General features: G+C 32.6%; 2 protein-coding genes across 5 annotated transcripts in view; one reads left to right on the top strand and one right to left on the bottom strand.

Annotated features, from left to right (window-relative positions):
- Positions 1-3,953, bottom strand: part of LOC143232078 (electrogenic aspartate/glutamate antiporter Aralar, mitochondrial-like) — a 65,546-nt gene extending 61,593 nt beyond the window's left edge. The window contains exons 1-2 of the mRNA XM_076467137.1: positions 3,797-3,953; positions 1,516-1,571 (exon numbers count right to left, since the gene is read on the bottom strand). Of these exons, the coding sequence (XP_076323252.1) occupies positions 1,516-1,571; positions 3,797-3,842 (102 nt within the window). The 5' untranslated portion in view covers positions 3,843-3,953. The remainder of the gene's footprint in view (positions 1-1,515; positions 1,572-3,796) is intronic.
- Positions 3,954-10,442: 6,489 nt separating this feature from the next.
- LOC143232077 (uncharacterized) overlaps positions 10,443-14,629 on the top strand; it is a 33,742-nt gene continuing 29,555 nt past the window's right edge. For 2 of the 4 annotated variants that reach the window (XM_076467135.1, XM_076467133.1), the window contains exons 1-2: positions 10,448-10,650; positions 11,438-11,588. In XM_076467135.1, the coding sequence (XP_076323250.1) occupies positions 11,526-11,588 (63 nt within the window). In that variant the 5' untranslated portion in view covers positions 10,448-10,650; positions 11,438-11,525. Of the gene's footprint in view, positions 10,651-11,437; positions 11,589-14,629 lie in introns of all 4 variants that reach the window. The other 2 variants (XM_076467136.1, XM_076467134.1) reach the window with 1 other exon arrangement.

Below are 14,629 nucleotides of genomic sequence, written 5' to 3'. Positions count from 1 at the left end.
CATGGAAGATGTTACCAAGGCAGGACTAATAAATCTAGAACCTCAAACAGCATCAAACATACAAGACAAATGAAGATGAATTATTTGTAATCTTACAATAATGAAGACCCTGGTATCAGAGGAAGATGAGAAAAGATATAAATAAGCCTAACTTGTAACCTGGACTGGACAGTAAACATTGTAATAAAACTTATATTACAGAATGCAAATAACTATAAAAATACAGAAAATAATAATAGTTCTTCAAAAAAAGATGACAAGCATAATGTCTTATCTTTCCAAAGTGGATGGACTGTATGCCAAAATGTGTGGGCTCCCAAACACAAGCTTAGGGCTTATGAAGGTCAGCTCATTAGACAATCAATTTTCTGATGAAGTAAAGCAAAAAATCTTCCTGCAAGGTACCACTACCTAAAGCCTATGTAAATGTGCTGATAGGTCATATAAAACTTCCAAAAATGTAATGTAGAATTCATAATGCAAAATGAATAACCAAGCACAACTGTGCTGACAAAAAGAAGTAAAAAATGTTTATAATGAAGTGATGAGTTCCATAACTGAACAGAAATATAAAATAATTCCACTATGGAATAACTCAAAAATTTACAAATATCATTACTGTATGACAAAGAAGAAACTTGTTGAGAGAGATTAATACAAAGATACAGAAAAAATTTAAACACTTGAAGATAGCACAAACTAAATGTTACAACATGAATACTATCAAACGGGAAGTGATAGTTCAGTGATATTGAACAGAGGGAGTCACATGCATCAAGAGAGCATGTTGCACTCTAATTGGTGAAATGTATTGAAATCAGTCACTTGCATAGGAGTGGAAGCTTCAATGTTTGTAGCATGCTAAAAAAATGTTTGCATATAGAGGGCAGCATTGAACAAGAACAGCTATTTATGTGAGAAGTGGTAATATACCATGTTGAAAATGAGTATCAGAATATTTTCAAAATGCACCAAAGAAAATGTCTGAAATCAAGCATTAGGTTCTTAATAATTTCATACCTAACTGAGAAATGAGGTCTGGATTAAACTGTATAGAGGGAATCAGCTGGGATAGGAGGGTGTAATGTTTGCTAATTTGCATACTGTAACTCTAAAAGGAATTAAATAATTGTATCAAAAAACAAATCAGTTCAATATTAATAATTCTGTAGTAGGTAAGTATAATGAATTCCTTATGTGAAGGCCTTCATATCAGTTTTTATTCCTGTATTTACCATTTTGAACCTAAAAAGAAAATGAAGGTCCTTGATACTGTATACTTTCATAGTACGCATTAAATGGGAATAATTAATAATACTTAAATGATATAATTTGCTTTTGTAAGAGCATTGTAACCTTTTTATATATGGGAATATGTTATCATTTATTACTGAGATGGATAATTCATATGAAAAACATAGTGTTTTCAAAGTCTTTGCAAAATAAACAATAAAACCTATAATTATTATAGAAGATTTTTATACCTTTGCAAAATTGTTTCAAAAACGTACTCACTTTTAAGAAGATCAGTCGAAGTCTGTCCGGGTCAGCTCTTTTTACGACAGAGATAACTCCCTGTTGATAAAAATCCTTCATTTTAATAATAAGAGCAATTAGAAAGATACTGCAAAGACCCAAAATAATCTTTAAAATCCCATAAATAAAAAATATTAAGTCTCTAGATAGAATTTCACACAAACTTCAATTAATATGGCTATGCTCTATCGCCAAAATTAGTTTGAAACATTCACAGAATCTCTTTACTGTATACTCCACACAACTTTACCAATTTCAAATGATTAACTGGAATTCAGTTAAGTGGGAAATACAGTGTTCACACTGTTTGGTTTAATTTTAAGTTTGTCCATAGTCTATAACAAATGTATGAAGTGTATTTAATAGTATTTAATTGTGTGGTATGTTTCCCCACATAAAAATAACTACATTCATATGTTTATTAAGAATACATTTTATTTGTTAAAATATATATATAAACAACATTGTATCCTTAGATAATAATTAAAAAGTAAACCAAATACATTTTTGGTTTTTAAATTTAGTAACAACCACAAGATTTTAAAGCAGTATAAAAAGTAGATTTATTAATATTACTAATGGCTACCCCATTAAGTTATTCCATATTCATTCTATAATAATGGCAACTAGTTGAGCTGTTTCACTTTTTTTTTTTGAAATATTTCTTAAAAATATAAAAATAATATAACAGAACAATAAGCTTCTGTCAAGAACAAGTGGAATTTTGTTGCAAGTGATATTTGTGCTTGAAACTCCTTTAAACAATACAGCAAAAGTGGAATCAGTTGTTACTTGTATAAAACTAATGGATGAATTAAGTAAGAAATGGGTTATTTTGGTCTCTCTAGGCAGTCCTATCCACTACAATAAAACTAAACAAATTCAAAGCCAGCCTTTCTCATTCAAATACTTATCAATCCTTCTGCTACTCCAGAAAAGTTTGAAAGGAAAGAAGCAAAGTTAAATCTTAATTTCTAAAAAACATATGAACTTCGATCATTTAGCAATTTTCAAAGTTTGTACATCAACTGTAATAAGTAAGCAAGAGCTATGGGGATATGAGGAAGAAGGAAAAGGAAACTAACAAAAATGTGGAAACTTCAGTTTTGACTTTGTTTATATTAATGTTAGCAATTTCCCATAAACACAGTCCATGCCAGACATTTTACATTAAACAACATCAAAAACATTTAATCCTTGGATGGAATGTTTAATCTCCCATCCCAAACTGATGTAACAGACCAATCAACATTATTAGTTTCTTGAACAATCATAAACATCTGAAATATGTATCCTACAACACTTCTCAAGAGAAAAACACTTCAAAGATTTTAATCTGTCTCATATCACAACCTCTCTATCTCTGGTATCATTCTGGAGCTCTCCTCTGAACACTTTCCAAAACTTTTAATATTCTTTCTAAAATACAGAGCTAAAATTTGAACCAAGTATTTTAGATGCAGCCTAATAATTGGCCTAAGAAATAACATTATAACATGTTTAGATTTGTATCAATATTTATGTACATACAATTTGAAATCCTACTTACCCTGCCACCATCAACAACACTCTTGGATGGCTTATAAAAAGGATCAGTTAGATTATCAAAATTTTTTACTTCCATAACTCATTTAAGGTTATTCCCATCAAAGTTACATTCATAATTCAAATTATGATATCTCATTAACAATGAGTCTTTAAGCTTAGTTGTTTTACTTAACAAATAAAGCATTATTAATTCATTTATCATTTACCTTAAAGGCTTAATGTGTATTTTACTTTTATATTTAAGTCGCATGATCAGTATAAATCTGTTTGACTTAAAAAGGTAAACAAACGTTAACCACAACACCATTTGATAAGAAATACGGTATAAAAGTGAACTATTTTTTGGAGGTCAATGTTAATTTATGCTCTAGTTTTCCACTTTTATCTCTCAGTTGTAATTTATTTTATTTTAAGAAAATCCTCATACAGTTACTTAACAATTAAAAAAGTTTTAATTATAAACATATTAAATGGTGATTATTAGTGTTAAACGTAAAACATCCCTACAACTGTGTGATTATGTGAATATCATATTATCATCACTAAGTTCCAAATAAGAATCTAAGTCTAATTTCTAAGGTATATTATTTACTCACTGTCATAAAATTATACTACTAAAATAAAATATATTAGATCTATAGTGACATATAGTTCACAAGCACTGTATGCGATGATAACATATCATCATTAACATAAAAATAAGTCAAAACACTTGCCTTATTTCCCAAAGAAACAGTTTCAGCACTTACTGCAGCCATTTTAAACTTGACCCCAAGTAACGCTTCAGGACACTACATTGTATGGTGGTTAACTTTAGTCTCAGTACCAGAATACGTATTTATTTATGGCCTCTTTGTTCCACTAGTTAAAAGAATAAAGGCGGCATTTTAGAAGTAGAAAAAAAAAACAAAATAAATGTTTGTTTTTTGTCTTGTTAGTTTCGCGCTAAGCTAAGCAAGGACTATCTGCGCTTGCCGGCCTTACTTTAGCAGTGTAAGACTAGAGTGAAGGCAGCTAGTCATCACCACCCACCGCCAACTCTTGGGCTACTTTTTTACTAACGAATAGTGTGAGCGACCAAACTTTATAACGCCCCTACAACTGAAGGCCATAATTAAAGGAGGAAGAGGTCTCAGATACCCTGACCCTCTATGGTCTACAAAGACCAAAATTCTGATGATGACAAGAAAAAGAAGAAGCAAAATAAAACAACAATAACAACATAGATATTTAGAATGTAAAGTTATAATGCAACACTAGTTTTGTTTTATAGATTTTTTGTTTTTTCATCATAAAGCTACACATTAACTTATTTCAATTTCACGAGGTATTGAACCCTGGATAATAATGTTGTGAGTCTATAAGCTTGTTGCTGGCTCGTCAGATGATAATTTTTGACATAGTATATTTACTTGGTAATAATTCTAATACCAAGAGAAACTGAAGCTGTTAGCAATGGAAAGCTAGAAAATCCATGCAAAGTCTTTCTTTTTAAGATGGAAAATACATACTTCTCCATCCACGCGACAGGAAAATCTTTTCAAGATAAGATATATCTCTAAAAATTTAACTTGAAAGTATAAAGTTTTATGTATTCACCTAAGTAACGAAAATGAGAATTACTGTTGGAAATACTATGAATGTTTTGTTTTTTCCTTTGCTGGTTTACTATTTATGGTTCTCCACTGGGTCGAACATAGTATAATTACAAATTCAATGTTGAACTGTGAATCATTATCTTCCCGTTATGGGAAACGAAATAATAATATTTGCGCTCCATATTTTAAGGCAGAGGTTGCGATATAAGGGCGACCGTCAAAGTTCACTATTCTCTCAGACAAAGTTGGAAAAGAACGCTGCTGATGTTCTCTACATGCCTTCTCTATAGTCTATAGGAGAGGTTAGAGTAAATTTATTTTGTATAGGTTTGCTCTAAATTCACCACAAAAAGAAAAAAGTTCAAACCACTAGAACAGACCAGCTGGGTTAGCTGTCTTTCGTCTATTTTATCGGTTAAATACTAGGGTTTGTATGTTTTTTGAATTTCGCGCAAAGCTACTCGAGGGCTATCTGCGCTAGCCGTCCTTAATTTAGCAGTATAAGACTAGAGGGAAGGCAGCTATTCATCACCAACCCCCACCGCCAACACTTGGGCTACTCTTTTACCAACCAATAGTGAGATTGACCCTCACATATAACACCCCCCTGAAAAGGCGACCATGTTTGGTGTGACGGGGATGCGAACCCGCGACCCTAAGCGCACGCTTTAACCCACCTAACCATGCCGGGCTGTCTAAATATTAGGAACAGCTATACTAAGATATCCCATTTTGTGATTTGCCATCTTAAATATAAAACACACAGTTAAACAAAATGGTTATAGTAAGTGTTACTGTTAGCTTTTGTAAACTTGAAAATTTGTAAGAAGTCTAGAAATTCAGATATTTCAGAGAGGAAAAATTCATTAAGAAAAATATTTATAAAACGTAGTAATCAAGATAGCTGTCCAAGGTTAAACTAAAGTTGATTGAAGATCGATTTATTTATACATTGTTTGCGGTGGTGAAGCTACGTTGGCCCAGCATCGGATAATTAAATATGTAAATGACTAGTGGATGATTAAGATAATTAACTTATATTCCAAAAATTGGATCAAACGTTGACCTAGTGTCGACAGTTATGTTTATCCAACTGCAATTTGTATATCAGCTTTTAGTAGGGTAAACGTTTTGGTTCATTCGTTGGTCCAGTGTGAGCATCCACTTCTATATCTATTTATTCTAGATTGCCAATTGTGCTGACTCAACAACAAACTACATTTATCTTGTGCTAAGAGTTGGTTCAATTTTAACCCAATATAAAAACCTTTTTTTTTACTTTTAACCCAAAGTTGCCTATTCCATTAGTTAAAAGTTGGCAAATAATGTTGGCCACCAATGGCAATTGGCAAATTAGTTTTTAGTTGGATAACGTATTGGTTCACTGTTGATTCAACATAAATTATTCCATAGTGTTGGAATGAATACATTTTTGTAGCTATATGCATTTTCCATAGTTCACTAAAAGTGGATGCTTACCTCAGGCCGACACTGAACAAACCTTGATCTACTAGCTGGACAATTAATATTAAAAGTTGAAACATTTATGGAATTATATTGGCTTTACGTTGGCTGTAAGAGCATGCTCGGTCTGTGCATGAGCAAAAGGAACGTTGGTTTAACATCTGCTTGTTATATGAGTTACTAAATGTGTGTGAAATTATGAAGGAGAGTAAGTTACATGAGGTAAATTTAGAGAACATAAAGCTATATCGCATTTGAAACTGGTGTAGATTTAAAGGTTGCAATATATTACATGATTCTGAGATCCAAAAGTTTATTATACCAATGTACTGAATTTATTGCCTGACTGGTATTCTCACAAAACCTAATTTCTCCCCAAGGTGACAAGATAAGTCCTGGAGGATAATAGGAGATTTTCAACTTTAAACTTTGTCCTTTTTTGTAGAGGAAATTGCACAGACATATCATGTTTTCCTCAATGATATTCAGTCTTTTAAACATCAACATCACAATTACTTTTCAGTTTGGCATTAGCTGAGTTAAGTCTGTCATAGTTAAAGACATGTATGACATCAATGATATTTTTTGTCTCTCTACTTATTGTGTAAGAATCTACTGAGTCAGAAGTCTCTGGATGAGAGTATGTAAGGTCCAATGTCACATTAAGTTTTCTCTTAAACACCATTGATGATGGTATGATGTTTAAAGTTTCATGTTCTGTGGTATGATAAATCATTATTAACAGTTGAAGATTTTGATCCTTTTTACTCAACGCAGATTCTTGATTGTTGGAAAATTCTGTACAGAGTCAGCCTTTAATGGACTTTAGACATTCTTGTTATTTTTATTATGTGTCACAAGAAACGCACCTGTTGACAGAGTAAATTACACTTCTTTGGATCTGTTTAAAGTTTTTATTCTTCAACTTAGCAGGTGCCCGATGCGGCTTTGCTATAAGAAAACACTTACACTACATGTCAGCAAAATCCAATATCGTCTTTATTGAGATTAGATTACAGTCAGACATAGGCATCGGGTTATGACGTTATTAACGAAATAACAGCAAAAGTTCACATGGGATATATGGGGAATTTTAATATGTGATTAACTGGGTTTAGGGGAAGGCATTCACTAAGTTTCATCTCTCTCCTATTTTATTCAATGTTGTAATTTTACTGGGCTATTTGATATAATATACATTATCTATTGTAGAGAACAATAAAAGTTGATAATCCACAGAAAACAAATATCTCAAGTTACATTTTAAATTAACTAATAATTTAGCCAGGGAGTTCTGAAAAGGCACTCTTGCATATACTTGCAGACGTAAGCAAGAACAAATTCGCATTGGGAACATTAAGTTGAGAAATATTAAAGTAATTGCTATTCAAGACAAAAATAAATGGATAGTAACATGAAAAGTGTCACTCCCCAGAATAATGAGTATAAATATAACAATTTTCTCTACCAAAAAAGTGAATCAAATGGCATGAATCTGACTTTGGTGACACATGAATTCAGCACAGAACACTTGAGTAAAAAAACAACTGAACAGCCCAGACTTAATGCGAGCATAGCAAACAAAGCAGTATAATGGTAAATAACTATTGCTAAACTTGATGGATGTGTACGACACAGGGGTACACAAATACTTGGTCATCTAGAAGTGAGAGTTGGTGTATTTTCGTAGATGGAAAAGAAAACAAAAAACAACAACCCAGAATTACCAATGACTTTTATGACGACACAGTCTCTTACACTGGAAATACAAAAGTCTTTACACAGCTAAAAACTAATGGACGTCAGGAGAAACATTGTACTGCCACTACTCTAAATTCACTTTTCTTCTAGCTTTGTACACAGTTGAAACATTTCCAGAAAAATCCAAGGATAATAATTTTGATGGTAATATGTTAATTCAATACGAGAGATGAAACGTATACACATTATTACTAGAACCACAGCCTTTCGAGGTTCCCAAGTAAATAAAATAGGATCATAGTGTAGAATTCAGTAACATCCAAATTGTATGGAAGTAATTAAGGCACATTATCTGTTATTAACCTCCAGTCAAACTGTCTTGTTAAGAAAGCAACAAATAGTTATGTTTATACATGAGAAGTTTGTTAGTATTGACTAGATTGACTGAAAGTATATTCTTTTCTGATGATGACATTTATCACTCCATAACTTGTTTGCCATTTTTAAAGTGCTTCATGTCACAGTTAGGTGAAATATGACGCTAAAAAAAAGATGAACCTTGGTGCCCACAAGGATATATGGAATTATTCTCAGCAACATGGGAATGGCTGCTCAGAGGCAAAAGAAAGGGAAAATAACATGACAAGAGTAAATCAGTCCAAAAGAGATAATATGATTGTGGCGCCCTCAAATGTCATTTCTTGACTATGATTACAAGCCTTATCACACTGCTCTCAGTTTCAGTCACTCCACTTAAATAACACATTGAACAAATGGATAATCTGTAGCTATATTAATTAAGAGCTACCTGTTTCTTAGTTTGACCATGACAAGGTGGATGACGGAGAAAAGATTAAATATAAAGGTGAAAGCCCACCAAAATTATCTCCGAGTCTCACAATAAAACTGTATAGTTATTTTAGTTTTCTGATCTCTTTTACAAACCATAAAATATGAAATATTATCCAAGAGAAGCTAACTCTGCTACAGGATTACCACACCATGGTCACAAACCATCAGTAGTTCTCTGTAACTGTATATAAATTTTAGGCATGACAAACTAGAATAGTTCTAACGAAAAGTTTGTGACTAAGAAGATAACATGCCACTGTCAGGTATAATGTGATAAGTAAGCAGAGACCTGGATTGTGACTCCGAAAATAATTGCAACAGTAATTTTAACAATATGAAAGTTAGCTTTGTCAAGATTTGCAAGCCACGGAAGAGGAACTAACAGAGATAAAAGCCAAACTAAAGAAACTAGCAATTCTATTTTCTAAATATTTTAAGATGGAAATGAATGTGTCACAGTGTTGGACCTCTTTCCCAGAATCAAGCATTGTAAAACATTATAAATATTGATAGTATTTGTTCATTATATATAATTTCTATTGTAACTTTATTTATGTTAATGCTTCTTGTAATCACTTACCATGTTATATCTTGATCTATACATGTGCAAGTGTTTTCTATCAGTATTATGTATTTTATTGTATTGTATTATTACATTAATATAGTATTATTCTAAAGTTACGAATTATTCTTAAGCATACACAGTGTTTATATATCACATAATTTATGTAAATTATTTATAAAAAAGCATCCCAAAAGAAAAGAGCATGCTAACACGTTATTTCATCAGTGTGTACCTGTAAGTATATAATAGTCAAAATTATTGAATAGCTAATAAGCTATTGTACTACATAGGTGTTTAAATTAGTAATATTATTTAATAATTAATAATTACTCAGCGTGTTGATAGTACAGTATAGTGCATTTTGATTTTTCAGGTTTTGACTATATATTTTCTGGTCTGTGTCTGAGCGTTGTTGTATTTATTCATTTAATAAATATTATTTTAATTGAAGTCTAGTTGAGAATTTAATCGTAATTTTATGTCACTCAAGATAAACACGAAAAGAGGTAGAGGAATATGTGATTTTAAAAGGATCAAAACACACTAACTTTTTACTTTCGCCTGAAAGTGCATAATTTCATGTGTATTTCATTTGAGCACTGTTTTTGTTTTAAAACTGAAACGCATTCCGGGCAAGTAAAGAAAACGCTTGATTAAAATTGCAATCCGTCTTAAAGTGTTGAATTGTCACACCTAGTATCAATTAAAACACCACTCCTCATTGTGTTAGTCTCTTGCGTCATTAAAAAGAGAGTGAAAAAATACTTTGGGGGCATTGAACTATAAAACTTTACAATTAATATCAGTTTTGACTTTATTTTAAATGCCCCCCCGCTAGTACAGCGGTATGTCTCCGGATTTACAACGCTAAAATCAGGGGTTCGATTCCCCTCGGTGGGCTGAGCAGATAGCCCTTTGTGGCTTTGCTATAAGAAAAACACACTTTATTTTAAATTGAGATTGTTTTTTAATGAATAATAATTTTTCAGAAGTACGTTTTACGATTTTATATGTAGTTTAATTTCAGGTAATGTGTGTTTTAGAAACAGAAAGTTGGCTTAATGAAGAATACAGGCCAACTTTTTTGTCGAAACACTTAGGATGTTTCCCAAATTAAAATCACTTCATTATGTTTTTAAATCATTGTTTGTCAATTTGCTGTGAATATGTTGGATTAAGTACTTTTACAGAGGTCGCTGTTAGATTTATAATAATGAGAGCGATGTGAACGATTTTGATATCACTACAATTTTGGTTTTGACGTGGATATTAAAGCTTGTGGAGTGAACTTTGTAATGTTAGTCATTGGTTTAACTTAATATTATATTAATATCGGGGAATGAGCGTGCAATATATTAAGAACGGTCTTAATTCGTCATGTTTATGGTATGTAATGTTAAATGTATTTTCGTTGTGGAGCGCATTTAATTTATTCAAATTATTCATTTAATGTGTATTATTTAAAAATTTTGTTTATAAATACCATTTTTACTACTAATTTAGATTATATTCTACTTCCTGGTTAATTGGTGATAAGTTATAATGTAGCATCAATTAAACTAGCTTCTACTTCTATATTCCGGTATTGGTAGTAGTCCTAAGCTAAGCACTAATTTAAAAATTGTGTTACTAATTTTCGGTTTTAACCGACAAATTACGATAATGTATGTATAAAATAAATAGTTTTTTGTTTTTTTTTTTTAAGTGTGGAAATGGTTATTCGGTTTCCCTCACCTTTCAGTGTGCTAGCGAGATTTAACTTTTTAAGTTTTAACCCTTTACACATAGGCTCATCCGTTAGCGGTAAGTTTGTGTAATTTAATAGAAAATAATATTTGCTGTTACAGAGCTTTAAAATAATTAGAACTTGTTTCTTCTTGTATATATATGTTGTTACTTTTATACGATTGAAAGAAATTAATGTGAAAAGAATAAATGGTCTGTTAGTGTGTTCATTATGCTTACAGTATTAAAAGCTAAAACTATGGAAAACAAATATTTTAAAATAACTAAATGAAATGATACAACAGTTGCAAATAGACACTGAAAAATGGAAGCTCTGTTTTAGCAGCAAGATAATGTTCAAAGCCTTATTCAAATTGTTGAGAACTAGATAAAAGTAATCTAAACTAGACTGCTATATGTTAATCAGTATACGTTTTATATCTTGCAGTAGCACAAAGGTGTGAACCTGACGATGACCAAAGAAGGTCGAAACGTTGTTTGCTCTTCTATGTAAAATATTTATTTTCTCAATCCAAATGAGCTGTTTTTGCATATATATTTCTCTACAAGTGGGTTTTCTCAACATCACTAATCCAGAGGTAGTCCATTATTAGGCTGTAGTGTTTTTTAAGTGGTGTGCTTTTAGATTATATTCAGTTGAACAAGTAATTTCTAATAGTATAATTTGCAATAGAAATCAAACTTTCATTACTAGATGTCATGGTTTTGAAATCAAAACTGGAACACACAACTTAAGATCTTAAATGTTGGACCCCATCTCTTTTGCATATACAAGGAGAATTGTACACAATAAATTATGCAAATGGTAAACATCACAGTAAAAAGGGAATATTTTTGCTTATTACTGCTGCAAATACTTCTGACAAGTGAATCATTTGAAACATTTTTTGGCAAAGAGCTTAGTAAAAACTTCTGAATAATTGTCATTTATGTTTACACTTGAATTAGTTTGAAATAAATGCTTTGTGATATGAAAAAAATAAATCATTGTCTCTGAACACCACCTGCTATTTGTGTTTAGTGGTTTCTCTTTGCTTTGACAAGTGTAAAGCAACATTTTCGGTGATATGTTGTCTGCTGCAACCTTTTGTATGGTAATTAATTTCAGGGTAACCAATAAAGAATTTGTTGTGCCACTCCAAGCGGTGTAATAATTTCCTTATGTAGTGCAACACATGTTCATCTGTTGATTCACAATATTCAGTTCAGTTTTGGACAAATATGAAAATTTATGCATCTAGCATGGGAAGCTAGAATGCTGGAAAGCTGTTAGACTACATTTCTTACTGTCATTATGATGTTAAGATGAGCATCATAGCTCCTGATTGTCTAGTTTTAAAAATAAGATTTGTAATATAGAAGATGCAAAGGAGTGGAATGAAATACCAATCACTACAACCAGAGGACACCCTGAATGCTTGATAACGGGAAAAATAAGAAGTAGTAGAAAACTACAGAAACTCTACTAAAATTCTACTTTATCAGAGAAGTATTTGAAAACACACGAAGTATGTGTAAAAAAACCACAAAGGCAAAATAGTTTTCAGAAATCACAATTAAGCATGGATTGATATGGGGAGAAATGCCAGCCCTTCTAGCTTTTACCCTGTCCAGTCTTACCCTGACCACAATACAGTACATGTATGACTTTCTGGTTTAAATGTGTTAACCTATTGAAATATTACAAATCAATAGGCCTAAAATTTCTGATAAATTACTTAGTGTAGAATTTTTTTTTTACACAATTATTAATTTTTTTCAACATGGTATTAAAATTTGAAATGTGTAGAAAGAAAATCATCATTTTGGTGGTACATCTTTCAAGAGGTCTTTCATTGAATATTATAATTTGTCCATTGGGCTGGATAATTAGAGGAAAAAGATTTTCTAATATGAAATTTATATATGCAGTATAATACTTTTACAAATTTAAACATCTAAAGCTGGCAGGGCATTACAAATCAATAAAAATAATGCCATAATGAAGGTGAAGTGAGTGAATGAAACAAACATTTTATATACAAGGTTTAAGCATTTCAGAATACAATTATTCCATTTTTAGAAAATCCTCAATTATGCAGTTTTTTTTTTTTTTTGACACTGAGTTAGTTCAGTTTAAATACCCCTCAGTGTGGAATCCTGTACATGGTAAGGGGACCTCCCAGGGAAAGTTCTGTCCTTTCAGTTTACCTCCTCTGGGATCTAAACATCCTGCTACATGTTTGCTGTGTGTGACAACCTGTGAAGGGGAGGAGAAGATCCTGGTGGTTGAGGTAAATTTCTGTAGACGGGCAGCCGTGGGGTGGCCCCACTTGGGTCAGTCGGCCAGTCCACTTGGGCTAGGATCAACCAAGTACCAGTATTAGATGTTCTCAATAGGTGTTGTGGACATTGTATCTGATGTTGGTGTTTGGGTATAGTGCTCACAAAACCCTGGCTTTGCTGCATTGCCCTTGTTTGACATTGTAGTTCATCTCCTCGTAGTGCTCCATGGTGGGTGGGGTCAGTGGGCACCAAAATTTTTCTTTTTTTTGTTATTGATATTCCAATTAAAAATCTTAATAAAATAGTGAAAAAACAGTCTATAGGCAAATAACCACATCCTAAAGATTCTGAGCAGCAATCCTCACCATCTGTACTACCTGTTTTACCTCATTTTCTTGTATTGCATTCACTTTCAGACAAACCTTTAGGGCAAATATCTCCCTTTTTCTTTCAGAAGGGACTAGAGGGACTTGCTGGCTCTCCAAAGTCAGTAAAGAAGCTTCAGTATGGTGACATATTGGTGGAAACATCCACATCACAACACACTGAACTCCACTTGCATTCAAAGGCAATTGGGGATATATCTGTTGAGGTTACATTTCATGCTTCTTTGAATTCATCATGAGGAGTTATTGTTGAGAGGAATTTGAAGAACATCCCAGAGTCGGAGATTCTTGCTGGTTTCTCCACTCAAGGAATTTCTGCAGTGAGGCATATATTCAATTGCAGAGATGGAATTATGATGCTGACCAATGTCCTCATTCTGACATTTATATCACCACGTCTATCTGCCACCATCAAGGCAGGTTATCTTAATTGCAGAGTATGGCCATACATTCCAAACCCTCTGATATTTCCAGTGTCAGCAGTTCGGTCACTCAAAGATGTCATGTTATGGTTCCTTGACGTGTGCTTCTTGCAGTAGCAAGGGCCATGATGCCTATGAGTGTGAAATGGACCTTCATTGCAACAGTTGCAATGGCTCTCACCCATCCTACTTTTGTTCTTGCCTAAATGGTTGGAAGTAAAAAAGGTGCAATGTTTGAAAACGAGTCATAACGTCACTTATCCTGAGGCTTGCAAGTTGCTTCCACCACTTCATCTCAGACATATGCTGCTGCACTCCATTCCACTACTACAGTGGGAATGCAGCCAGATCTCTCTCTGCCTCCAAATAAATCATTCTCAAAACAAAGTCTTTTGACCTCCATGGTTAAAAAGGTTAATGAATCAACTTCAACATCCATCTCTGTCTCTTCCATACATCCTAACAAATCCCAAGATCCCCTTCCTTTGGTTTTGGGTACAGGCATTTCTTTGGATACATTTTCTTCTCCCATCCCAAGATGCAAAA

The sequence above is a fragment of the Tachypleus tridentatus genome, chromosome 11, assembly GCF_004210375.1.
Source record: "Tachypleus tridentatus isolate NWPU-2018 chromosome 11, ASM421037v1, whole genome shotgun sequence".
NCBI lineage: Eukaryota > Metazoa > Arthropoda > Merostomata > Xiphosura > Limulidae > Tachypleus > Tachypleus tridentatus.
This window is presented reverse-complemented; position numbering and strand designations above follow the sequence as displayed.